The 27,793-nt window shown below is 47.9% G+C and overlaps 1 protein-coding gene across 1 annotated transcript; it reads right to left on the bottom strand.

The window, feature by feature from the left end:
• Positions 1-455: 455 nt before the first annotated feature.
• Positions 456-22,227, bottom strand: LOC114429123 (interphotoreceptor matrix proteoglycan 2-like; the record flags this gene model as incomplete). Its single annotated transcript, XM_028397970.1, has 16 exons — positions 456-1,880; positions 2,701-2,772; positions 4,781-4,988; positions 6,358-6,577; positions 10,210-10,841; positions 11,127-13,923; positions 14,158-14,213; positions 14,323-14,516; positions 15,921-15,941; positions 16,832-16,890; positions 17,509-17,658; positions 18,601-18,821; positions 18,954-19,000; positions 19,242-19,282; positions 20,264-20,430; positions 21,924-22,227. Coding segments are annotated over 15 exons (5,157 nt in total), but the record flags the coding sequence as incomplete, so codon positions are not given.
• Between the last annotated feature and the right edge of the window lie 5,566 nt (positions 22,228-27,793).

Below are 27,793 nucleotides of genomic sequence, written 5' to 3' on the forward strand. Positions count from 1 at the left end.
GTCCCCTGCACAGAATCCTCCTACTGTCCTATAACTACAGACGTCACTGACAGATACACAGAGCTTTGGTCCATAAAAACAGTTTGTGTTTAAACCTGGAGCATTCGTAGTGCTGGTACTATCCAATCAGAATCCACTTCCTGTTCATGTCGGTGTACTGACACTGGCTGCAGTTCAGTTCGACCCTGTTCACACTGGGGAAATCAATCCGGCTAGAGCGGGATTCGGGATGTATCCGGATATATCCAGATAGATCTCAATCCACCACTCGGAGGTGGATCTAGCTGCTTACATCTGGCTCAGGTCTGAACGCAAATGCAGCTAGTGAATCCCGCTAGTGTGATACTTCCGGTTCACGGGGACAGTGTCCGGGTCACGTACAAAAGCCGTATGTAAACAACCATCGAACTACAACAGCTTTGCCCCGAGTTTATTTTCCACAGGGCTACAAAGGAATAAACTGCTTTTTGAACCAGAAAAAAAACGAAAGAACAAGCGACACGGGACAAAAAAACCGCACACACGGTCCTACCGCAGCCTGAACGGACTCTGTATATTACGAGGCGCCACCTAGTGGTTTGGAGGACAACAAGCAAGCCGGGTTAAGATGGAAGTGCGGACACGTGTGTGATAGCCAGATTTGAAAATAGGTCTGAATGTATCCAGCTTAAAGGCGATCTGGATTCAATCCGACTCCAGCTGGACTGACTTTATCCAGTGTGAACGGGGCCTTAGAGGGCGCTGTGGGACAGTCCTCAGTGAACGGAGCTCATCATTAAAGCTGCTTCTACAAACAGAAGTCAGACACAGTATTGATCCTGCTCCTGTATAAAGAAGTGAAGCAAGTATTGATTACACATCTGATCAAACTGATTTACCCCATAAAACACTGAACAGATGTTCAAGTTACAGAATTCTCTTCTAACACTTCATAGGACCCCATTCAGTCTGGACTGTCTCAAGAGCGCCCCCTGTGGAACAGGATATTCTGACTTTAGTCTGTCTAATCAAAGTCAGAACTCGTAGGACATAAAACCTGAGCTGATTTTTTAAAGTGGGGTGATGGTGTCTGATGAGTCTGGGTGTGGGGATTAAGTGATGAGGTGGCGGCTTCACCGTTTTGTGCCACGGATTAACCTGAACATCCATGAAAATCTGCTGAACAAAGGACTCTGGAGGATTAAAAGTTTGTCTGGACGGTCCAAAGAGATCCTGAAAGGACTGTGAGGAACTGATCGTGACCCCTCAGAGAGCCTCAGGGTTCAGTCTCAGCATCGTGACTTCCTGGACCAGACTTTGGACAGTACAGACAAAACTGTCCGTCAGCATGCTAGCAGCAGAATGCCTCTCATTCCTACTGTATGAGATGTAATCTGCATTCTAACATCACAGCTGAACACAGTGAACGTGCCCGACAGTCATCAGCATGTTAAAAGTGTGAGCGTGTTAGCATTTAGCTAACAAGTATCCTGCGAGCACAGCTCTGTCTGCAGACAGGTCATCAGCAGTGTCCTCAGTCCAAACACATCGACAGCTAGCATGGCTGCTGAAAACCTCTGAGAGGATTGTGGCGGCCGGTGGTCCTGCTTCCCCCAGCTATCAGATCCTTCCTTTATCATCTACTCACTACACACAGACGTGTACAAAAACAGTCAGACGGGGCTCAATCAATATCCCCCGATCGATGCTGCAGCGGCGTCCCCTGAGCTCCTCGTCACAGTCCGCTGCAGCTGTCCGAAGCATTTAAAGCATTTCCCTCGAAGGGAGACTGTCCTCTAAGAGTCTGTCCTGAAACCTCCTCGGCTTCACTTCACCTCTGATCAATAACCGATGAGCGAGGCCTTCAAAGGTTCCTGCGGCTGAGTCCAGGTTCACCATGTCTGCAGGGACACCAGGGACAGTTAAAGGGCCGGTACACCAGATTTACATGTTAGGTAATAGATGGGGGAGTTAATCAGTGGAGATGTGAAGTGTGTTTAGCAAAGGGAAAGACAGAGGGCAGCTAGAGGGCGCTCAGGAGACGGTCCTCTGTACTGCGTCCAGACACAGAGGTCAGACACAGTATTGATTATGTATCAGAAGATATCTGTCCTTGACGTGATTTACACCATAAAACTATAAAAACATCATAAAGAAGACTCACAAAGGCCCCCCACAGGACAGTGCAAGTTCGTCCATGTAGAAAATTCTCATCTCAGAGTTCTGAGTGTGGATTATGAATCCAAAGTGCCCCGGCAGCAGTTCAGCCCCTGAGCTTTAACCCTTTCTGCCCCTTCGTGGCTTCAGGAGAGTTTTATCTCTGTCTGAAGGCGAGGCAGCAGTCAGAGGTCCTGAGGCCTCCTCACATCTCCACAGTGACTCAGACCCCAGAAGAGGATCAGAGAGGAGCCGGCTAATCACCCCGTGGTGAGACGCCGTCCCCCTCCGTCCCCCTCTGTCCTCTGGGATCTTTAATTACTCACCACTCGTCTCTGCTCGAACACACTCAGGAGCTTTAAACCAATTTGGGTTCAGACGAGCAGGACAGATTACATCCTGTCTGAATGAAAGAGTGTGTGTGTGTGTGTGTGTGTGTGTGTGTGTTTGGAGCTAATCTCACACTGGGAGGGGGATAACAGTGAAGACAGTGGAGCCTGGCCGAGTGTTGGTGCTCTTCCTCACCAGCAGTAACAGTGTGGGTGAGCACGGAGCCCCTCTTACCTTCTGTAGTGTGTCCGATCCGATAGAGTTCCCTAACTGGCCCGGCCCGGGAGAGAGAAGCCGCCTCTGTGTCTGTGGAGAGAAAGAAAGGAAGAGAAATGGGGCAGGTGTGAAAGTGAGGCAGCAGCAGCTCTGCTCGTGCTCTGAGGCTCCAGCTGAAACCTCCGTGAGAGCTCAGATCTGCAAACACTGCAGCCGAGCTGAGCAGATTACACTAAACGGACAGTATTTATTATTCATGTGTCTGTATGTGATCAGCTTCCTGACTCACAAACAGGCAGACGTGTCTCTGTTTTATATTTTAAGACGCAGCTCTGGAGTGGGATTAAACATCAGACTGCAGGAGGATCTGGGTTCATGCAGGAGCTCTGATCAGCACAATCTATAAAACATCAGAACACCTCATTCCAGAGGTTCTGTTAATCCATTTACCCTCAGATAGTCTCATCTCCACAGACTGCCTGCTGTAAGCTGTGTGTGGGGCCTCCATGGACCCGCCTGTTGGTCCTCCATGGACCCGCCTGTTGGTCCAGCACATCCCACAGATGCTGGATTGTTGAAAGAGGCCATCAGTGACTGCTGTTCCCATGTAAGGGGGGGCAAGGTCTGCAGCAATGCTAAGCTAGGTGCTAGGTGCTAAGTAACATCAGTGTAACCAGCAGGACCCAACGTTTCCCAGCAGAACACCGACTGTCTCCGCCGGCTCGCCTTCCCCCCATCCTGGTTCCATGTGTTCCTCAGGTAAGAGACAGCTGTCCACATGATGTGGACCATCAGACCAGGCTGTCCTCTTCCTTTGCTCTGTGCTCCAGTCCTGATGTGTCCTACAGTGGACCTGTGTCCTGCAGTGGACCTGTGTCCTGCAGTGGACCTGTGTCCTGCAGTGGACCTGTGTCCTGCAGTGTGGACAGCCTGACTGCTCTTTGTGTCCTGACACCTGTCTACCAGGACCAGCAGGAAGCTTCTCAGCAGTCTGAGCTGCAGCAGCTGGTCTGTGGGATCAGCCCACATGGACCAGCCTTCAGTCCACACCTGCATCTGTCACAGGTCTTTTCCTTCTTCACACCCAGAGCTGCAGGTTCGGGTCTGTCCCTCTGCTGCTCCTTCTTCCTGATTCTGACGGTGACTCTGAGGACACAGTGTCCACTTGCTGCAGAATATGTTCCACCTACTGAGCCACAGCGGCCTGAGGATCAATGTCATTCTTTTCACTTGTCAAAGGTGGATCAGGGCACAGACAGCTGCTGTCACACCTCTTCCAGTGGGACCTTAGTCAGCAGAAGCAGACATTATGTCCTGATCCAGTCACACCCTGAATTTGCTGCTGTTTTCTGCGTCTCTGTCTGCTTCTTGAACACCAGATTAGAACAAACCTCTGAGCCTTCACTGTGGAGGAGGAGATCTCAGAGGGTCCTCGTGCAGATCGAGGCGCTCAGGTTATCGACTAAATGTCTGGAAGAACAGAGCTGGAAGGAGGTTCTCTGCCAGTGGAGAGGCAGCGACTCTGAGATGTAGTTAATTTTATTTCTGTTAAACCTGAGGATGGATTCACAGAGGAACCAGGGAGCAGGCTGAGAGGGGCTGAACCTGACAGGATAAACCACAGGCGAGAGGCACTCGGCATGTGTCATGCAATGTCACAGTTTAAACAGACCTGCACCCCCCCCCACAAAGCAATTTATTAAACCGCCGAAGCAATAACTGCAGATAGAGGTTCATAACTCTATAAAACAAACTGTCAGTTAATGAGCTACAGGATGAAGTAGAACAGTGTGCTGAGAACTGTTTCTGTCTCCATCCCTCAGGCTCGTTTATGTCCCAATAACATCCGCTAGCTTGTCTGGCTAACAGTGGAAACTCTTCCAAAGCTTAATAAACGTGTTGCCACGCCAACGAGTGGGAGGGTGACAAGAAAACAAGGCCTCCTCAAACATATGAGCATGTCTGAACAGAAGGGAGGCAGTGAACGCACCAAACACACCAAGCAGCGCCCTGCACTTCCTCCAGTGTCCACTAGAGGTCGACCCTAAAGCTGAACCTCCACGCTACAGACTGGTATGAAGGAGCGGGGGTTTCCTACCTGCACACGGCTCCATGTCCTGGGATGATGTGACACTCCCCTCCCTGGCAGTAGTCTGGCTGCAGGACGCACAGGCTCTGACAGGGCAGGCCGTCCACCGACAGGAAGCCCGGCTCGCACAGACACTGAGCCTCCCTGGTCCGGCCGTCCACCACGCAGCTGGAGAAGTCATCACAGGCCAGGAACTTGCATGGATCAGCCTGATCAGCTGCAAGCAGAGGAGGGAGGGACGACATTAGTATTCATGAGGAGTGTGAGTGTGTGTGTGTGTGTGTGAGTGTGTGTGTGTGTGTGTGTGTGTGTGCGTTTGATTCTAATCAGATCCTCAGCTTCTGCTCTGTGGTGAAAATGTGATTTAGCCTCTGGGCAGACGGCGTCTGAGACAAAACACCGGAGACACCCCGAGAAATTCCAGTTTCACAGATGAAGTGCTCTGCACGTCGTGATGTCACAGCGTGCGGCCGGCTTCTGTCTGTACAGAACATGTACGCTGTGTGACCAAAAGTAAATGGACACCACGTGCAGTCTGGGTTTATCATAAGTGCAATGCTGCAGTCTGCCATGATCAATGAATCAATGTTTGACGGACAGTCAAAGTGTCCATCAGTGTTCCAGACTAACAGGTCAAACTTCCCTTCATTGATCCTTGCTGCAGCTTTAGAGCAGATCATGAGGATGCTGATGATCACTTACTAAAAAAGCTCAAAGACCTGTCGCCCTTCATCAGACCTCACAAAGGCTTAATGGCCCGGACAGTGAACCAGACACATGCAGGCCGGCAAACACATGGCTGCGACTGTCCACATACTTCAACATGTGCACACAGGCAGGAAACAGCAGAGTGAAGCCTCTCTGATGCATCAGTCAGGGTCACTGCTGCCAGATGTTTCTTTATAAAGGAGCAGAGGCAGCTGTGTGGAGGTGTGTGTGTGTGTGTGTGGACAGCTACTACTGCTCAGATTATCTGCAAAGAAAATCGCTCATCAACCAATATGTAAGGCGTGTGTGTGTGTGTAGTACTGCTGAACCTAACAGCCTCCTGTACGACGTGCCTGCCTGTGACACAGAATCACGCCGCAGCAGCAGCACTCCTCCTCTCTGCACCTCGCTCCTCATCTTCATCACCATCACTCCAGCCCGATAATGTCCCGTGTGGTCCCTCTGTGTACCGCTGGATTTGACATATAGACCTAATGACTGCGTGTGTCGGGATGTGTTAGTGATCTCTGCTCCCTGCCTCACACTCATCTGTGAGAATATTACAACACAAAGCTGATGGAGCTGAGCTGCATACAAAGAAGCAGCGCTGCTACACCTGAGCGACGGCACTGTGCTTCAGCTCGTGCATAAAAAGGCATCATGAGACCATACAAACAGCACGTGCTGCAGGAGGAGCTGCTTTCTGCAGCACCGTTAAAGGACCAATCACAGAGCACTGTTAAAGGACCATGTCTTTGTACTGGGCTTTTGTTTCTGAACTCCCTCACTGATTATTGCAGGAACTACCGGCTTCTTCTCATCTGGAGAATTGTAAAGTAATGTAATAATAAAGCGTGTGTTCGCTCTTGAGTCTGCACCTGGCTCCACGTCCAGCGAGTGCGTGTCGATCTGGATGTGCAGCTTCCGGGCAGCGGAGGAGCAGAACTGCTCCAGGGCGCAGTGGACGGCCTCTGTGATGTTGTACGGCACCGACTTGGCGAACTTCATCTTGCTGTTGACGACCACGCTGCCCTTCCTGAAGTTGAGGATCTCCAGCTTCTTGAAGCCCGTCAGGTTGGCCTGCAGGAACGGCAGCAGCTGCAGAGAGAGAGAGGCGCAGTCAGAGTCACGTCACGCTACCAGTCTGACATTTAACAAAGCAGCTCCGTCTCCACAGGCCACACGGGAGAGCCGACACTCCTCAGGAGAGAAGAAGCTGCTCAGCATTTGACAGCTAATTGGATATTAACGACCAAATGTTTGGATTGATTTATCAGATGGCCTCATCTGTTATACATGAGAAGCTGCACTCGTTAGCGCAGCACAGTTTTAGAAACAAAACGGCTTCATGAAAGAGAAAGTGAAATGAAAATGCAGGGAAGGCGTCTCATCGCGAATTCCAGCTCATCTCTGCCGTTCGAAGCTCTTTTTCATGTCTGCACACCTGCAGCCTGGAGTTCTGCCGAGCCGAGGCATCAGTCTGACTTTATGTGAATTCCTTTCTATAGATCAATACTTGCTCTTTTACAAGCCAGCGTGTTAGAATTACAGATTTATATTGTGATTTATGAGGAACAGAATCAGCTCTGAGGAGTCAGTGGTTACTCCATGGTTTAACACTGTCTGCTGCCACAGAGAATAATCAGAGCATCTGAACCTCTGTCAACACAATAACCCCAATATCTGCTACCACATGAGGAGATAACACACACACACATCCGTCTTCCAGGTTAACTCCTGCCTCATGAAGACTTTCCTGAGCACATACTGCAGACCTTCTTCTCTATAACTAGCAATTTTACATTTCCTTGTACATGTGGCACGTTACAATGACAATTCTACTCAATTCCTAATAACTCAAAGCAGAAATATCTGACTTCAAACTAGAGACCTGCACGGGACTGAAGTTTCAATCCCGACCCGATCCCGAAGCCTATCCCAGCCTGACCGCCCGTGGAGTCCCATCAGGTCCTGAGACATGTTGGGCACAGTGAGCAGCTTGGACCACAGCTACTGTGTCCTTACCATCCTCCATGTCCACTCTGTCACTTTGGCTACAACAGACTGGACCATAGACCGGAGGGGACCCGGTACCTTTATGCCTGCCCGCCCAATCCCGCCCGAGGCAATGTTAATCCCGCCTGATCCCGTGAGATTTCCCCGGCGCAGGTCTCTACGTCAAACATCCCTTTACATGTGCCAAGTCACTTCCTTCTGAAACAAACGGCAGATGAACATGAGGCATTTCCTAGGCTGATATATCTTGGGACTACATTCTGGCGGAGCACTGCTCCACAGGCTCAGAGAAATCACGCAGCACAAGTCCTGCGTGTACGCTCCAGTCCTCCGGTGGTGGTGGTGGGATGGCCCTGGCTCGTGGTGGCAGCTGTACTCCTCACCCTGTGCTGTGACTGCTCCTCTCTGCCTTGCTCCGTATAAACTCACCTTCAGGCTCCATGTTTCTTTATGAGCTTACATCACCCTGCTGCTGTCACCCATCATTTTGCAGTGAATTGTGTAAAACACACACAGCAGTGGTGTGTAAACACTCCCAGCATGTCTGAGGCCTCTCTGCAAACACTCTGTCTTCATACTCTGCTCCTGCAGATGAATGGTGAGCACACACACGTGTGGATTGATTCTTCTCCCCTCTGATTTATTTCAGAGCATGTTCAGGAGCTCACGCCTCTGTATTTGTCTTTATTTAGGGAGCCAAGGTTTGCTGACTGTGCACGTCCTCCGCCTGTTTAATGTTCACACCTGGGAGGGTCCTCGTGCAGCCACAGACCTTAACACTGACCTCTGGGAACGTCCCAGCGCAGCTGACGGATTGTGGCTATTGAAGAATGTAAATAGGAGAAATGTATTCTCAGCTGTTTTTTTCCTCCATGGAAATATTCTTTAAACAGACTTGAAACAAACAGGAATAAGGCTCCACTCGTGGGTTTTCAGCTTAATGAGCACTGAACAGAGATCAGAAATCTATTAACAGCAGAACATCTGATTTTACATCAACGCACCCTGCAGCAGAAACCTAAACACAAACCAATCAAAACAGCCGAGCCAAAAGGGCATGTGAATTACACTGCTGCCTGCCGCTAATTGAGGAGATTTACTCACTTGTTTGGGGAGGAGCAGTAATCACAGCTGCATTCAGACAGGAGCGAGTGGCAATAAAACAAAACAGTAAAAAGGAGAGTGTGTGGGAGCATCCCGCTGAGCCACTGGGTCCATGATGACAGCATAAATAAGAGATGAAACAGATGATATTTGATCTAAAACTGTGCCTAAATGATGCTAATCTAATCACATTGCAAAGGTCGCCTCATAATCCCCTTTTTACATGACTATTTTAAATGGACATGGACATTATTATTTCTCATTGTGTTGTAATGTCATGTATGTAAATTTGTCACCTGCCAGTTGCACTACGGAGGTGTGGGATCCCTGTGTGGGATCCCTGTGCGGAACGTTTAAATGCCTCTACAGATTGTAGCTTGGATTTGGTGAGATTGCGTTTTTATTACCTTTTTAATGGAGCGACGTCTCGCCAAGGAAGTGCCGGACTAGTCCTCACGGAGGGATACAGGTTCGTATTGGACTGTGAACTGTATATATTTTGTATCATCTGGGGAACTGATTCGGGTTTTACTGAACTCTGGGGATTATAGGGGAAGAAACTCGGTGAATGAAAGACTGTTTGCATCAGAGCTGCGCGCTGTTTGTGTGCATGGGCTAAACTGATCCTCTGAGCTCTGCCTGTTACATCAGCATAATACAGCGTGGTTTCTTTGTGTTTTTTGGTTTGTTTGGTGTGGTGTGTGAGGCTGAATGCCTGGCCTGGCAGTTTAGGCACAGCTATTCAGCAACAGCAAGATAAGATCCGCCCGTAAAATAGAGCGCTGTGACGGTTCCCTGAGTTTGAAAAACAGGCGAATTGTTACAGCATCATGTAGTTATGATGGGCAAAAACCAAAAGCAGGAGTCAGAAACTTCTTCAAATGTCCACTTGAGGGCTGGCTCTGAAGTCAGATCATCTCTGAGTCTAATGTGTAAAGTCTGACAGTCTCAGTGACCTAGGATCATTTCATCCCTCGGTCCGTCTGCAGCAGTCGGTGTGTTCCTAACATGGAGAACGGACCATGCTGCCTCCAACCATACATTTCGTGGTGCTCTGCAGCGTAACACACACTAACACACCCAATTTAATTTCTGTCTACAAAGTCATGAAGCCATGCACAGATTGTTAATATTCCTCTGGCAGAGGACTCGCAGCAGCGTCATCTATTAACGACCATATTCCCCAGGCATGTTCTGGCTGCCTCATTAATTTAGTCCAGTCATTGCTGGGGGAGAAATAAAGGCTGCGTTGTACCTGCCTGAGCCTGAAATGACTCTTCTGCTTCATTCATCAGACATCAAAACATATCCATTCAGAAGACAACAACCTGCAGCTCTGACTCTGAGAGCTTCATTCAGACACAACACAAAGGCACAAAGCGAGCAGGGCAGCTGCTGCTGTTCATTAACTGTCCCCAGCTGTAGGTTTTACTCATTAAGACTTAATGAAATTCACCGGAGAAGGTCAGGGACGCACTCTCAAAAGACTCAACTGTCAGAGAGTCAGCGCAGAGACCGCCTGGTTTAACATGACTCAATAAAGAGCTCAGAACGTATTTATGCTGTATTCATTAGAAAGAGACAGAAACATCGTTAGAACTTCCACTCACCACATCTAAGAAGGTGTTCTCCAGGGATCTGTACTCGGTGGACGTCTTGTTGAACAGACCCTCAGAGAAGTTCAGGTTGGTGACGCGCAGACTGAAGAACACCACCAGCTCCCGGCCGTGGCTGGCGGCGGTCATGGTGGGTGTGGTCAGATACCTCACTGGGGGCGGGGCTGTGGTACTGACGGTGGTGCGCTCCTCTACCACTGATGGGAAGCCGCTGCCCTCATCTGGCAGCTCTGTGACCTCTGTCTGATCCAGCTCCACGGCCAGGTCCCGAACAACTTCCTCAGATGTGGCCGGCCGGCTGGGGGGGCTTTCACTTTCCTTCTTCACTGCGTCCTCCAAGTCCTCATCGATGATGACGACTGCAGGCTCCGGCTCAGGCTCCGGCTCAGTACCGTCCTCCTCTGAAGACTCAGCAGCTGAGGGGATTACAGAGTGCTCTGCCACTTCAAAGAGTCCAGAGTCTATGGTCGGGCCGGGCGAGGACACCTCAGACACAGGAGCTGCTGGAGGTGTGGGAAATAAATCTAAGACCGGCACTGCCGTCACCGTGTCTGAAGATGAAACACCTCCCTCTGGCAGGTCTTCTGTGTCCTCTGATGTGTCTGGCTTGTCTGGAGCTGTCTCCACTTTGAATGTTAAAGCAGAAAGGCAGAACGAAGTTATGACTCCACACAAATGATCTCCACAAATTACCAAAATGTCCCACCAATAAATCATGCATAATGAATTCACACTGAGATAACTGCAGAGATGTTTTCCCAAATCCTGTTTAATAATCTAAAAATCAGCTTTGGCTCTTTTCTGTCTGAGAGCAGCCACTCATCAGGGGATCTTTAATTATCTGCTGTATTATCATCACTCACTGCCCTTAATCACATCTCATCCCATGCTGCGTGCATAGACCGGCTCACCTGTGGTATCAGCCTTGGTCGTCGTCTCCACCTGTGTGTCCACGGTGTCCACAGCCTCTTTGATGTAAAAGTCGTCGATGATGGGAAACTCCCCGACGGGCTGGTTCACCTCTTCCCCTGGAGGCTGGACCTCCATCGGTATGATGGCTAAATTATCTTCTGATGGGTGGTGATAATCGGGATGAAAGAACTCGTTTTCTCCAACAACCTGAACTGTGTCGTCTCCGATGTTAAGATCACCCAGACCATCCAAGGGGTGGAGGATTTTAATGGATTCAGCTGGTGGTTCAGTGATGTCCGTCTTTGGCTCAGGTTCTACAATCTCAAAAATCCCCTCCTCTGGAGGCGATTCAGGAACGTCATCCCCTTCATCTTCTGATTCTGGAATCTTTATGACAACCTCCTCTTTTAAGTCTGGCTCCGAAATTTCAGGTGTCTCCTCCACTGCAGGTAAGGTGCCAACTGATTCTGGACTCGTAACTACCTCCTTCAGTTCTGTCTCTTCTTTGGGTTCTGGGGTAAGCTGAGACTCCAAAATGTCCACTGGTTCCTCATCTGGTTCTAAAACTACAGACACTTCTTCTTCAGGCATTTCCAGTGCTGGTTCTGGTGCTCCAACCTCTATCCCTTTGTCCCTTGGTTCAGAAACATCTTGCTCCTCCTCAGTGGATTCTGTAATCCCAACTTCCTCCACTCCGGTCTCTGTTACATCAGTTATGCGGCTTTCCTCTTCTGGCCCAGGTTCTGGTTCTGGCTCCAATAAATCAACCACACTTCCACCTGGTGCTGGAGCTTGAACAACCTCTTTTTCTGATTCCAGAATGTCCACTACTTCATCCTCTGTTTCAGCACCTCCACTCTCTGGTGGTGGAATCTCAGCAACCTCTTCCTCTACTACGGGTTGCTCAACCACCTCTGCCTCCGGTTGAGAAACTTCTGCCACTGGTTCTTCAGATCTTCCAGGTTCAGCTACTTCTGATTCAGGCTGAGAAACTTCTGGTACTGGTTCTTCTGACTCTGCAGCTTCTTTTGGTTCAGAAACTTCAGGTAATATTTCTTCAAGAACTTTATCTACTGGTTCTTCAGGAACTTCATCTACTGGTTCTTCTGGTCGTGCAGCTTCAACGACTTCTTTGGGTTCAGAAACATCAGGTACCACTTCTTCAAGAACTTCAGCTACTGGTTCTTCTGGTTGTGTAGCTTCAACGTCTTCTTTAGGTTCAGAAACTTCAGGTACTATTTCTTCAAGAACTTCATCTACTGGTTCTTCAGGAACTTCAGCTACTGGTTCTTCAGGAACTTCTGGTTCTTCAGGAACTTCAGCTACTGGTACTTCAGGAACTTCAGCTACTGGTTCTTCTGGTCGTGCGGCTTCAATGACTTCTGATTCTGGTTCAGACACTTCTGGTATTGTTACCTCAGAAACCTCAGCTTCAACCACTTCTTCTGATGGTTTTGAAATGCCTTTGGTTGCATCCAGACCAAGTTCGGGCTCTTCCTCGATTATATCTGTCTCAGGCCCTGAAACCGGAACCTCAGCTACACCTTCTTCAGGTTCTTGAACTTCTTCTACCTCTTCTGTAAATACAGTTTTTCCCTCTTCAGGTTTTGAAAGACTGCCTCCCTGGTCCACTCCTTCTTCTGTTGAAACCTGAACTATACCATGATCTGGTTCTGTCTTTGTGTCTTTTACTTCAGGTTCTGATACCTCCGCAGGTTGTGAAATTTCAAGCTCGTTCTCCTCCTCCGAACCTGGGATGTTAACTAAGATATCCCCTGGCTCTGAAACAACACCTTCTTCTTGTGTTTCTGCCCATGACTCTTCCACAGGTTCAGAAACATCTACTACTTCTTTGTCCAGCTCTGAAACGTCAGCTGGTCCCTTCTCTGGCTCTAAAATTTCAACTGTTCCTACGTCTAGTCCTGACACTGCTAAATGGTCTTGATCTGGTTCTGACACTGCTAAATGGTCTTCCTCTGGTTCTGACACTACAATTTGTTCAGGTGTTGGCCTCAAAACCTCGAGTACGTCTTGGTCCAGTTCAACTACAGTGTCTCCTTCTGGCTCTAGGAGTTCAACTTCCATCTCTGACACATCTGGTGTCTCAGGTTCAAAAGCATCACCGGGGACAACCGATTCAGAAACCAAATCTATGACCTCATCCTCTGGAAGGGCATTGACCTCTTCATCTTCATGAAGGTTGGCAGCTGGTTCTGTGGGTGGCTGTCCTGTGATGGCTGCCAATGTTGTGATTGGGAGTCGAACGTCAGAGGGCTCCTCTCCAGCAGGAGCGGTGGTGAATGAAGTCTGAGTGGTGGGGAGGAGCCCGACATCATCCAAACTTGGACTTTCTCTGTCCTCATCAACCGGCATCAAGTCCTCCTCTGATATGAGATTAGGAGACAAACTGATGTATGGAACATCCGTCTCAAGATTCACGGGAGGGGTGGGGACATAGTCCCGCACAAGCTCACCGGTTTCATTGTGATAGATGGTTTCAATCTCGTGTGTAATGATCAGCAGCTCTTCTTCCTCCTCTTCCTCCTCTTCCTCCAGTGATGAGGTGGACTCACTCACATTAACTGTCTCTGACTCCTCAGTAACGCCCTCTGGGGGATGATCGCTGCTCTCCGTCACCACCACTGTCTCATCATCTGGGACAGCTGTGGGATCCAGCAGGGTCACAAGAGCGTTTTCCTTCTCCAGGGGGGTGAGAGGAGCCACCAGCCGAGGTTTATCCACCTCCGGCTCCTCTGTGAACACCTCCAACTCATTATGAGAGTCAGGCTCACTGGGCTGTGGAGAAATGGACAGCATCACATCAAAAAAGGATGATGTTACAGTACATAACTTCAAGGTGAAGGATCAGGGCTTCGAGCTCTAAGACCAAGAGAATATAACGGCTTCTTTGTTTTGGCTTCTAGTGATCACATGTTTTTTTTAGCTGAAGGTTGCCTTTGTATGAATAAAAAATCGTCAAATACAGTGAACAGATTTCTGTGCACATAAAGTCAACAACAGATCTGGTACCTCATTCACCACTTCTACAGACAGGGTTGAAGTCGATGCTGGATGGAGGATCGCTTCTGGCAAAAAGGAAAAATGCAGATCTGTATTAATATACAATCAATTACTTACTTATTACTTATTACTTTTACATTTAAACTTGACAAGCGGGAACATCTCTGAAGTTACCTGGTTCAAAGTTAAGTGAGTCCAGATCGATGGGCAGAGAGGCGTCCTCGCGCAGGGCCTTGGTCACCATCTCCCTGAGGCCAGTGTTAGAGGAGGACTCCGGTGTTCCGGTCGCTGTGTGTGAATTTTCAGAGTTGCCTCGAGGAGAATTAATCTCGAAGTTGAGGGAGTAATGCACCGAGATCCCGCCAGGTCTGAGACAGAAGATATTATATCTGAGCCGCAGATACTTCACTGACCACACTGATCTATCTACAGGTAGACCAGGCCACGGTGACTAGTGTGATTTCAGGCTTCTGGCCAGCATACATATCACAAACTGTTCCTCTGCTGCTAATGCTTCACCGTCCTGGAAAAGTTCATGTTCCTCTGGACTTTAAGGTCAGAACAGTAGCTGATTAGCATCATGCAGTGACATACATCACTTCTGAACTCTGCAGATATAGAAGCTGCATCATGCTATTCCTCGGACAGTGTGCTGTCTGGACTGGATCAGACTGCGTCCCTCCCCTGCTCTTTTTTTATCCACTGTAAGATATTTAAACAGCTGCTAAAGTGCGACGGCGCCTGCACCCTGCTGCTGTGGATGGAAATCGCTCCACCTGTTGCCGGCGGTGTCATCACCTGGGATCTAACAGCCATCTAGGTTGAGCTGTTCTTTGTTCTCTGCTGAAGTTAGTGGAGGCACGTGGGGGTGCAGCCCACACATTAAAGGCTTTTTAAACTTTTTAAAGCAGAAATGCTTTATATCTATACCTTGAACTTGTCTTCTGGGAGCGCAGAGCAGCCTTCCTGACTACATGCAACACGGCTTTATTCTTTACTTTTGTGTTCTCAAGTGTACAACTCCCTCACAAAGGCCTGCTCACCTTCATCTGGTGCACAAAGCAGCGCCGTATATTCCCTTTATGTGACTTCAACCTCTTCTTCTAACTCCTAAACAGTAGTAGTTCATAACTAATGAGCAGCTGTGCACGTTTAGGAGGATGAGTGATGAGAAACCGATGTAGAGATCACACACCACTAATTCAGGCTAAAACAAGAAGCTGAAAGAGGCTCAAACGCTGAGTGGGATCCGCAGACATCCGTCTGTAGGCCGTTCCCTTTCACCTCCCTAACAAACTTTCCCTGCAGATTTTTTTGTAAGCAGCGTAAAAACAGGATCATTAATAATTATTGTTTTGGCCAAATATTCATAATTATTTCTGTCATAATTGAGGATGAGTAAACTGGAACAGGCACACAGATGGTTGTCTTTGTGACTCTTTTGTGAGCGCCGGCGTCTGGCAGACAAAAGCGGGAGGAGCTGTGAATCCTTCCTAAGATTAGAGGACGAGCTCCCGCTGAGGCCTCGCCTCCGTATTATTGGCCGTGACAGCAGCAGACACCACGGGGGAAGGCAAATTAATGAGCGGAGCAGCCTGACAATTACTGTGTGCACAAGTTTCCCTGCTCACCTGCCTCCTCTGATACTGAGGAGGAGGAGGGCAGAGAGCGCTGATCAACTCTGAGCACCACACACATCACGCCAACATGGAACCCCACCCACTCTGTCCATGCACACACAGCAGGTGGAGAGCAGGAGTGTTTTTACGTACCCGTCGGTGTCCGGCGTCTCGCTTGCATCAAGAAGAAGAAGAAGAAGAAGGCGTTAGAGGTGGAAGCAACAGGATGAGAGGGAGAACAACAAACATCAAACCTTCTGTTTCCACAAATGTCCAAAATAATAATAATAATCATTCTATTTCAGACATAACATATGCAGGAGAATTTCATCTATTTATTTCTCACCTCCCTCATCTGTCTGTGTGATTTATGACGCGTGCAGCTGCAGTTTCCTGCCGGCATTAATAAAGCACTCTGTACAGCAGAGCGACCATCACTCATTCTACCTGTGTTATGAATCGGACCGATGTTGACTGATGACACATTAGTTTATATCAGCAACAGAGATCAGCGTCCAGGCAGCTGCAGTTCCCATAATGGCCGCTTGACATCACTCATTCTGCATAATTTGAACTAATCAATTTAAACAGATGACTCTTGATGTCCCGAGCAGTGAGCACGTGGTACAGTTGGAGGTCGATGAAGAGTCACCCTGAAGTGTCTGAATAATATGTCGTTATTATAATTCAGCTGAATTCTTATGATCATTTCTTTATTCCTCCAAAACATCTCTTCTCCATCTGCTGGTGGCCACAGAGCATATTTGCAGCACTTTTGTTCCCTAAATGGTTCCATATGAAGACAGTGTTTTGTCCATTTGTACTGAATACACACAGTAACTTGAACCCTGCCAACAGCAGAGTGAGAATGAAACCTCCTCAGTCTGGTTATCGTAGCATTCGCCTGCAGCATCATCCGACACAGTCCTGATGACATCAGCCTCTTCATCTGCTCAAATAACCGCCCGTGTCCAATGATTGGCTCATTTAAAAATGTAATCGAATGACTCAGTCTCCCCACCCTGGAGATTTGATTATGCCTTCACCCTCACTCTCATCCGTACCTGATTCCCAGCACGTGGATGCCTTTGAATCCTGGAAGCTTGTCAAAGACGTGCTGCATCTGCAAAATAAAGAGCCACTTTTTAAAGCTATCAGCCCACACGCCGCTCAGCCTCCTCCACCCTCTGAAGAGCAATTAACTCCGAGCCGTCAAACGGGAGCTCGTTAATAAGCTGGCAGTGTGTCAGTATAAAAACAGACTGCATGAATGGGGAACTCTCATTGATATCTATCTTTGGGCCAGTTAAGCAGCTGCTGATGTAACCGTCTTTAGGAGCTCCATCAGGTGACGTCCTGCTGCGATCGCGTGACAGGAAACAGCACCGACTCTCACTGAGGAGCTTGACAAAAGCAAAACACGGGCAGAAAGAGTGGATTGTGGGTAATCTTCTCCCTTTCTCTGGCCCTGACCTTTCTGCCCTGCAGTGTAAGCTTCTTTACTGCCAGCCTGAGCCAGCACCAGCAGCACAGAGAGGGACGCTGGCAGCTGCTGGCAAATATGGCGGAGACGAGCGGGAAGACGGACAGTCTGGATGGGTGAAAAATACAGAAATATGTGGCTCTTTAAGGCTGAACAGTGTCCTGTCCCTCCTGTGTAGCCAGGGTTTTTGACTGACTTTATTAAATAAAGCTACAACATGTCTGTCTCCCCCTTCTGCTCCTCTGTTTATTTTCTCACCTGGTCCTGCAGGTGCTGAGCCAGGTCGATGTACTGAGGGGAGTCTGGGTCGTCCAGCAGCTCTCTGTAACCCGGATCCACCAGGTCGATGCTGAACTCAACGATCTGCTCCACCGGAGTCTCGGGGACGACGTTTGGAAGCTCCGAGTCCTTCAGGACAACAAACAAACAGTCAGAGTCAAGGTGGAGCTGCCGAAGAGGAGCTCTTCATTTTCACACTAAGACACCAAATAATGTTCAGACTGCAACAACACAACATTAGATACAATCTGACACAACCTGGAGGGGAGAGAGGAGTGAAGACAGAAAGAAGTGGAACAAAGAAAGGAAGACAAGAAGAAGAAGAAGAGGAGACAAAGGAAGGAGGAAGACGAAGATACAGAGGCACAAAGAAGAGGTGCGAGCATCAGACCGTGTCCTATTGTTGAGAAAAGAGACAATAAATGTCTTCTAGTTATTTTACAAGTTTAAACACACTGAACAGAACTTATTCAACACAAACTGTGTCACACACAGGACAAAGCAGTAATTATCTGAAAGACAGGATACAACCATCTGCTGCACACACACACACACACACACACACACACACACACACACACACACACACACACACACACACAGAGCCTGGATTGAACTTCAGAGCAGGAACAGAAGCAGCTGGACCACCGCTAAATTAGCCGCCGTTACCTGCAGCAGGTAAACTGCAGCAGAGGACGGCGGCACACAGCCCTGCAGTGTTTGGAAGGTCATGTGATCAATCTGCTTTCATTTTCACATTTTGCCAAGTTGTTCTAAACTTGGCTTGAACTACAGTAGTCTGTGAAAATCTGCAAACAACTGGAACAAATGTCTGAAGGTAACAGAAAGTCATTCGTTTCCTCCTCATGGGTTTAATTCTATGTGAAATTAGACTTTAAGCTAAATTGTCCACAACGTGTCCCTGAATCTAAGTGTAACGTGACAGCAGATGTGATGATGATAACTGTGTCCCTAAGCTTCCTTCAAAAACCTGTTGACGCCAAAGAACGCCGTCCGTCTTTAGATACAGACTCAATCACCCCTATAACACGTCTGGATGCTCATTCGTACCTCTTCGGGCTCCTCAGGAGGCTGCGCTACGTCAAGGGCGGGGCTCGGAGAGGCACTCGTAGTGCTGAGGGGGAGGGCGGCGGTGCTGAGGGGGAGGGCGGCGGTGCTGAGGGGGAGGGCGGCGGTGCTGAGGGGGAGGGCAGCGGTGCTGAGGGGGAGGGCGGCGGTGCTGGTGACGAGGGCGGGCGGCACTGGCGGAGCAACGGTCTGCGGCCCTGGACCTGAAGCAACATGCAGGACTTAACGTCATTTTAAATCTATGCACATTCAGAGGTTTTGTTTTTTTTCCAGGAATTTTATTTTGAACAAACGATACATGGAGCTCAAACAACAATCTGTGTTTAAACTTTTACCTGCGATCTCTGGGAGCTTCTGTGTCGGTGCAGGAGTCACCACTCTGCTGCAAAAAAAAAAACAGAAACAGCAGAATGAAACCAAACGTTTCTACTTTCATATTTACTGTGGAGCTTTGTGTGTTTCTCAGAGATCTGGAATAAAAAAAATGAGCTACCTAAAAAACTTACAGACAGTTTTGTAAACTATGAGTCGTCTCTGACCTCACACTGACCCTGATGCTGTGTGTGTGTGTGTGTGTGTGTCATGTGATCAGCGTGGGATCGTGATTATCCGTCACCCCTCACCGTGGCGGCGGTGCTTTCCCGTCTCTCAGCCGGCTCATCCTCTGCAAACAATCAGAAAACAGAACGATGGCTCAGTGTGTGTGTGTGTGTGTGACACTGTAACACAGTAATTGGCCACATGGTTACTTTGTTTGTGATAATGATGTCAGCGAGGGCTGCTGCTCCGCCTGGAGGCTGTTTGTTTTTAGCTGATTTACCTCTCAGTGGTTTAAATATATGTTTTAGCTGCAGCTAACAGACGTTATGGCCACTTCACAACATTAATTTAAATAAATACATGAATTACTAAGCTCATTATCACAACATTTAGTCATCAGATTTATGCCAATAAATTCACAAATAAGAAAGAAATGAGGAACAACACAAACATTCTGAGCTTTACAAACACACAGGTTGTACACTACACTGGCTTTAAACGCTCTGCCCTGCTCGGAGCTTGTAGATGATTTGATACAAATCCTGAGGTGGGATTGAAAATGTCTTTTTCATTTTCATTCATGTGGCGTCTTTACAGGCGGACAGATGCAGCTCAGATGAGTGTTTGCATGTTAACTGAAGGATTTACAGCCCCACTGCTGGCCAACAGGCTCCAGTAACACAGCCAGCGGGACATCTGGGTGCTTAGAGGCTTCGTGCTTAGAAGGACACAAACCGTCCTCAGACAGGCGGCCAGACATCATAACTTCTGTAGCCACATTTTTAAACGACGGAAGCTCAGTGCTGCTGTTCTCAGCCTGCACCATCACTCAGCATCAACCAGGGTTTATTTTGCATGAAACTTGTTGACCAGAGGAAACAGTAGAATATGATGTTACACACACAGACACACACACTGCTGTGGACACACAGGTCGTGAGTCGGGCTGTTCCTTCAAAACATTCATATATAAAACATTTTATTCCACAACAGCTCTCACACCTCGTCCTTCTCCCTGTGAGATAACAGGGTTTGTAAAGCGCTGAAGTGTGTGTGTGTGTGTGTGTGTGTCGGTCCGGTGATGGGTCACTGTGTGTGTGTCTCACCCTGTGAACCATGCTCAGGTGCTCCTCGGAGCTGCTGAAGTTCTTGGCGAGGTCAGAGATGCACAGCGACTCGTGCTGACACGTGTGAACCCATCGCTGGTACTCGGCCGTGCCGGGGATCCTGTCGAAGAAGATCCTGAACGCCTCCCACACGGCCTCCTGACAAACTGAGGCAGCAAACACACACAACACACTGGGCTGTGACACACAAACACAATCTGCTGGTCTCATTTTTACATATTCCAACAAACAGACCTTTTTAACCGGCTTTGGAAACCAAAACTTTTTTTCCTGATTTAACCCTTTGCTGCATTGTCTTTGTGCCGTGTGTCTGATATTTTATTGATGCACCTTCTTAAGTTTTCTTATTTATTTATTCATTGGCCTCTGGCAGCTCTGAAGTGAAGGCTTCATGTTCTTACACCCAGGTTTCTGCTGTCACCAAGTAAACAGGAAACACTACAACTGCACAGGGAAACTAGAGCCTGTCTGATCACTGGACCTCTGACTTCAGGTCCGGCTGGTTCTGTCTCACATTCACAAGTTCCGATCTCTGAGCACTCTGACTCAAACTGTTTGCCTCTTTTTGAAAGCCTTCAGTCTTTTTACTTATCATCGATCAATAGAACGATCGCTCAGTGTGTGTGTCACATCAGCGTAACACTGGAACATGTGAGGAGCCGGTGTTAAAACCTGAGGAGGAGGAGGAGGAGGAGGAGGAGGAGGAAGGAGGAGGAAGCAGCAGAGGACAGAAGTGTTTTAAAAATGACAGCAGAGAAATGATTCCACTGAATCATATCTCTGTGTCCCCCCCACACATCAGCAGGGCTGTAGTTTCAGAACCCTCCTCGGTTCTGCTGTGGACTGAGGACAGTTTTTCACAGAATGGATTTGTGGAGCCTCCCTGATCCACTTTCGAAGCCCTTCAGTCTCTGTGCTCTCAGTTTCCTCGGACTGAAAAACAGACTGGTATCTGACAACCTGTGTGGGGGAGGTGAGTGAGTCACTCCATGACTCACTTCAGCAGTAACACAGTGCTGCTGGGTCAGCTGGCTCGAGTGTGGATCATGTACCTGCGACATCCTGCGATCACTGCGCTCCCACTCTGCTCTCTGCTCGGACTATTTTTAGTTCTTTTACTGATGTTATTGCGATACAAGCGTGTGAGTGCAAATACTGTAGTTCACCAGTGAAACAGGGCAGCAGGCTCCTGACATATATAATGTCTGATGTTTAACATCTGGCAGAAAGACTTCTTTAAACTCTACTGTGATCCAGTTTAAAAAACATCCTTCACAGTTCTTTGTGGTCCTGAAACATGATGTGACCGACTGTCTACCTGCTGAAGGATGGATTGATGGATGACACGAGCGACTCAGAAAGACCTTTTTCTGTCACTAACACAATATTACTGATCAATGCCGGGGTTTGTCTGAGGAGCCGTCGCCTGAAAAGAAGATTTTAGATGCGCGTCTATACAAAATATTACAGTACAGGTGCAAAGAAAGCTCTAGAGTTGAGTTATTTTTAGTACTTTAGTACTGTTACGTGGTAATACCAGGTTCATTTTTCCCTGGCTATGAAGCAATGAGAGTCCAAACACAGGGCTGATGTGCCCCTAACAGTGACCACAGCCTGCAGGAACGGACCGGGTGCGTACCTCTGAGCTGGTAGTACGCCTGGTGGCTGGCGAGCACCTCGCTGAGGGTCTCCTGGGGGCAGATTCTGACCCCAGAGTGTAAAAACACCGACCTCTTGGACCGACGCCTGCCGAGTTCAGACCCTGAACCTCTGGCGCGAGTGGACGCCTTCAGCAGCTCCACCAGACTCACGGGGCCCGCGGCCTCCGCCTTCACCGCCACGTCCAGCCCGCTGCCGCCAACGCCTGGAGGAGACAGGGAATGTTTCAGGGTCAGAACACAGATCCAGGTCCCTGGCAGCGGCTCACAGCAGCAGATGGGTTGTGTTTACTACAAACGATAGTACAGCTAATGTCACGAGATTTACGCAACATTTAAAACAGCTAAAATCCGATTTGGTGTTGTTTCCTGCCGCTGGCAGCAGAAATGTGTAAACCCGACCCGTCTGCTGCTGCAAGCAGCTTAGAACAAACAGGAGGTGCATGCTGGGAATTCTGTACAAATATCTGTGCTGGAAGCTTCACAGCGATGGAAGATAAAACACCAGCTGCTGTTTCATTACGTTAACAGTCGCCAAATATTTCAGTTAGTCGGACCGTCTGGCATCACCACTGCACTGCCGGGAGCAAACAGGCAGAGTGACAGAGGCCACTGCTGAAAAATAACCAATTATCAGACGATTTTTTCAGAATATCAGTTTGAATATTTGATTTTTTTTTAACTGTTTCTATGTGAAGGGAATATTTTAAAGATCTGGACCATCAGACGAACCTTCACATCATGAAGACAAACATGTTCCATTCTTATCAATATGTCAATATCAGTTTAGGACATTAACCCCCTGAGCCCCACAGGAAATGCCAGGTTTGACATGTGTGTCAATGTGGAATGATTCTATTCTTAGATCTTGTTAGATTTCAAACTATTTACTGTCTCATTTACATAAACCAGAATTTGTTCTAACCATATTCTGTAAAAAAAAAAAAAACTAAAAAAATCTGCACTCAACACAACAAGGAGTGACGCACGAGACCAGAACTGCTCTTCTACCGGGCTGTAACCATGTTTATTTCTGATAACATGGAGGTCTGTAAGGTTGGACTGGGTTTTGACGACAGCCTCGTATGGTCACTTGAGGAACTGCAGTCCTTTGCCTTTTTTTAACCTTTAAAATAACCTATAATATGATACGTACAAATGTTGAGAGATCTGTTTCTTTGACAGTCTGAGCAGCTCTGCCTGTTCACTGTTCAAAGTTCACACCATCACAGCACCGTCCATGGAGCAACATATAACACACACACACACACGCACACTCAGCAGAGTCACAGATAGAAGCTAAGAAAGCTGTTCACGCCGCTCGGTCCTTCGGTGTCTCTGCTCGGGGTTGACGCTCCCTCCTTGTGCCCACTCACACTAAAAATAAAAGCACTCACTGTACTTGAAAGGTGCTCTGAATAAAAGCATCTGCTACACAAGCGCGTACTGTACATACGTGTGTTGATCACTGCAGCCACAGATATATTTAGGACAGAATGAGTGGGTGCTGTTATCTGCCCGGCTGCATGCTAATCAATGCATTTATAATAAATACTGTTTGGAGGGAGGATGATGTTTTATTTTTGTAAAGAAAACTCAGAGCTGTAATTCAAATTGACAAGCTGTCAGCTCAGCGGCCATAAATCCAGCAAAGTGGGCTATTATCTGTTTTGCATGTTCATTTTGTATTGTGGACGTGTTTGCACACACTCGACATAAACACCGGCTTAGCCGAAGAAGACAAAAGATTCACTTCTTCCTGTTTTGTCATGCATTTAAACAGCCTCTTTGTGAAACAGTGACACTGTCCAACACCTTAATGACTCCACAGCCAAGTACTTATGCAATCCTAATAGGCTTTGCCTCACAGTGTGACCAAGTTTAGTACATCTACAGATGGTCCTGCTCTGTACATTCTCATATCTAACTCTTCTGTTAAGATTTGCTTGCTTTAATCTTTCTGCAGAGAACGTGGCTTCCTTCTCCGCCTGTGAAGGACTTTAACTACCAGGGCTCAAAGGATTGTGGTCATGTGAACAGAACTGAGCTTACCTTTAATTCCAGCAGCTTCTGGAGAGGCAACAAACAGCAGCACGAGTCCCAACGTCCAAAGCATCGTGGAAGACCAGTTCCTAAAATGTGAAGTAAAATCCAGCAGGGTGAGCGGGGAGGCGGGAGGGGCGGCGTCCTCTAGCTCAGGTGGAGTTCATGGAGACGACGGATCACTCTGGGCCCTGAGCTGCAGCTGAAACGCTCCTGATGAATTCCAGGATGTGCATCTGATGGAGGGAGGCGTAAACTCGCTCTGCCCGGGGAATCTGTGGGTCGGCGGGGGCTGTAAGTGTGGCAAGAGTGACGAGGTTAAAAAAGTAGGCACTGTTTCGGGAATAATCTGTTTATCTACTGCTCAGACATAATCCGCCTTTACCCCGCGGCCCTGGCAGCGCAGGCGTCATCCTGTTAGTGGCTTTCTGGGGGCATCTGTCAACCACAGTGTCCAGTTTGTCCTGCACAGCGCCTCCCGGCACACCCTGACGCAGTGCACCCACCGGCGTCCCTCACAGGTGTGTTTGTTCTTGGAAAGCAGCGTGGAGACAACATGAGAGCAACAAAACAATTCAACAGCTGCTGTGAAGTGGACAGTCTGAATCCTGACTGCTCTGTGACCAGGCCGCCAGGATTCTTTCATGTTTAAAAGGATCATCAAACTGTGACTTCGCAGACAGGCTGTGAGAAATAAATGAATCCTTAAATCCTCCTGTTCAACGCACTTTCATGCTTTAGTTATAGATCCTGTAAGTCAAAGCTCAGGCTTAAAGTCCAACAGAGAGCATCAGACAAATGAGGTTTATAGCAGAAGAAGCCTTTAAAAAGAAAATCTGACTGAATGATTCGCTCGGAGCAGAGAGGCTGAAGGACCCGATAAGAAAGCCTCGGGGGAAACGTCAGAAATGTGCATGAGCTCATTTTTAACGATCAACAGAGGAAGTCGGAGAGAAGGTGGGGAGTTAATCATCAATACTTTATCATTTCAAGAATCAATAAATAATCAGTTAGCAACAGAGGAAGACAAAGTCTTAAAACAATCTCAGCTTCTCATTGTTGATCAGTTGTTTCTGTGGATTATCAGACGTTTTGTGTCCGTCCTATCACACGACACAACAAATGTCCCAGGTATAAAGTGACACACCTGACCTCATTCCCAGAGGACGAGGATGGTGGAGGAGTGTGGAGGAAGGCTGCTGGGTAAGGGGGAGGAGGGGGAGGGGGAGTATTGTGTCTGAGGATTTGGAGTAAAAATAAGACGTGTGTGGATTTACTCTCCTCACAGCGTCAGGTTGTTCCCCCACTCAGGAAATCAGCCGGTGTGGTGCTGTGTGCAGCGCTGCGTTCAGGCGACCTCTCTGATGAGTTGAAGTGGAGGAAAGTTGAAGGATTGAGCTTACTGTAGGTCAGCTGGAGCTCAGACATCACCAAGTTTGGCAATATCTGAAGAGCCCAGCAAAAGGAGATTAGAAATTGCTTTTAATCTCTAATCCGGTGGCTGTTTAACCATCCAACTGCGTCTGATTGTTTACGTCAGAGCTAACGCAGCAGCAGCAGCGTTAGTAGCAGTAGGTGTAGTAGTATTAGTAGTAGTAGTAGTAGTAGGTGTAGTAGGAGTAGTAGTAGTAGTAGGTGTAGTAGTAGTAGTAGTAGCAACAGTAGGTGTAGTAGTAGTAGTAGTAGCAACAGTAGGTGTAGTAGTAGTAGTAGTAGCAACAGTAGGTGTAGTAGCAGTAGGAGTAGTAGTAGTACCAACAGTAGGTGTAGTAGTATTAGTAGTAGTAGTAGTAGTAGTAGTAGGTGTAGTAGGAGTAGTAGTAGGTGTAGTAGTAGGAGTAGTAGTAGGTGTAGTAGTAGTAGTAGTAGTAGGTGTAGTAGTAGTAGTAGCAACAGTAGGTGTAGTAGTAGTAGTAGGTGTAGTAGCAGTAGGTGTAGTAGTAGTAGGAGTAGTAGTAGGTGTAGTAGGTGTAGTAGTAGTAGTAGTAGTAGTAGGTGTAGTAGTAGTAGTAGTAGCAACAGTAGGTGTAGTAGTAGTAGTAGCAACAGTAGGTGTAGTAGCAGTAGGTGTAGTAGTAGTAGTAGTAGTAGTAGGTGTAGTAGTAGTAGTAACAGTAGGTGTAGTAGCAGTAGTAGTAGGTGTAGCAGTAGTAGTAGACTACTGCCCTGGACTCAGTATTAGTCATTTTTATGTGCATTTAATTCACCTGATGTGACCGTGTGCTCGGACTTCCTCACCCTCTGGTGTGTCGCCCTCTGCCTCTCAGCTGATTGATCTAATGAATTAATAAAAGTTTCATACAGACTCATCACCACACATTAAACAGTCTAAAATCCTCTCTGCGGTTTGAGTTCCCGGCTGACACTCCACTGTGTGCTGAGCAGGAACGTGTGATGATTACTTTAATGGATGAAGTTTGCTCTGATAGCAGACGGACAAAGATTTAAGTCTTTACTTTGCTGGAGGGCACAGCGATCAGCAGAGTCCCTGTTCACAGCAGAATTGTGAGATATTCGTCACGTCAACAGGTGAAACATCCCCCTGAAACTCAAGACAAGATAATCCTGTTAATTTAGTCTGTCAAGCCTCTCAGTTTAACCTTTACCACTAAAAATAATCCGGCCCGCTCCCCCGCAGCCGTCTCCTCAGCCTGCCAGGAATCATCGCTGCTGCATTATATTCACTGAATCACCGTCTCACGGCTTTCACTGCACATTCTGTTATGTTAAAGAGACACAACTGCAGCTGTTCAAAACAACGTACAATCATTCAAAGCACACAGAGACTTCCTGTGTAAGAAAGTGACACCTGAACGCACACTCAGTCAAACCACAGGTACAGGGCTGTAACCAAGAGCACCTCTTCCATTAAAGGCTGGCTGAGGCGAGTGGTTCCTTATCTGAATGAAGTGTGCTCATTGTGATATTGGGCTGCATATCTAAAGTGGAGTTGACAGGCAGGGTCAGGCCTGTCGTACAGGATTCAGGATGGTTCTGTGCTGAAAGAGAAGTGACCCAGCAGTGATGGAGTTCATCTGTGATTTCACTAAGCATCACACAGTGACAGAACCATTTGTCCTGCCCGACATCATATTGAGTCTAATGCTGCAGAAACAACCAACAAAGTACTTTCAGAGGCCGAGCTGAAGACGAAGCCGACTGTGGAGGAGGAGGGAAAGGATTCCATTCACAGAGCCCGAAGCGCCGACTCCTCAGGGTTTCTGCAGGAGTGGAGGATTTCAACAGGCTCAGCTGCTCAGGTTTCCTCTGCTGAAATGGGCTCTGTCCCATGATGCAATGCAGTGTGTATGTCAGAGCAACAGTGGGGAGATTCCCCTGAAGCAGGAGGACGAGGGCTGTCACTGAACACAGGAGCAAAAAGCAGCATTTATATTGAGGACAGGTGGCCTCAGGATCAGGGCTCTGCTGTTTGCAGATGATGTGGTCCTGATGGCTTCATCAAGCTGAGACCTTGGGCTTTGAGTCCCTGGAAGGGTTTTCAGCAGCTCTCCATGGTCTCCATGGTAAGCAGGTCTTACTTATGAGTGGGGGGAGACTGGAGCAGGAGATTGACAGGTGGTAAAATGTCTATACTGTTAGAGGTACATGTTAGTATGTGGAGTGCTGTTATAGTGCTGCTGCAAACAGCAACATTTCCCAGCTTGGGATGAATAAAGTATTTTTGTTCTATAACAATCACTTCTAACATATTGAAACCAGTTTTACATCAACTCTTAGTAAACACTGCTTGGCGGCTGCTCTGAGTTGACTGTAAATAACCTCATACTGGAAAAAGCTGTACAGTTGT

Source organism: Parambassis ranga, chromosome 24 (assembly GCF_900634625.1).
Source record: "Parambassis ranga chromosome 24, fParRan2.1, whole genome shotgun sequence".
Taxonomy (NCBI): domain Eukaryota; kingdom Metazoa; phylum Chordata; class Actinopteri; family Ambassidae; genus Parambassis; species Parambassis ranga.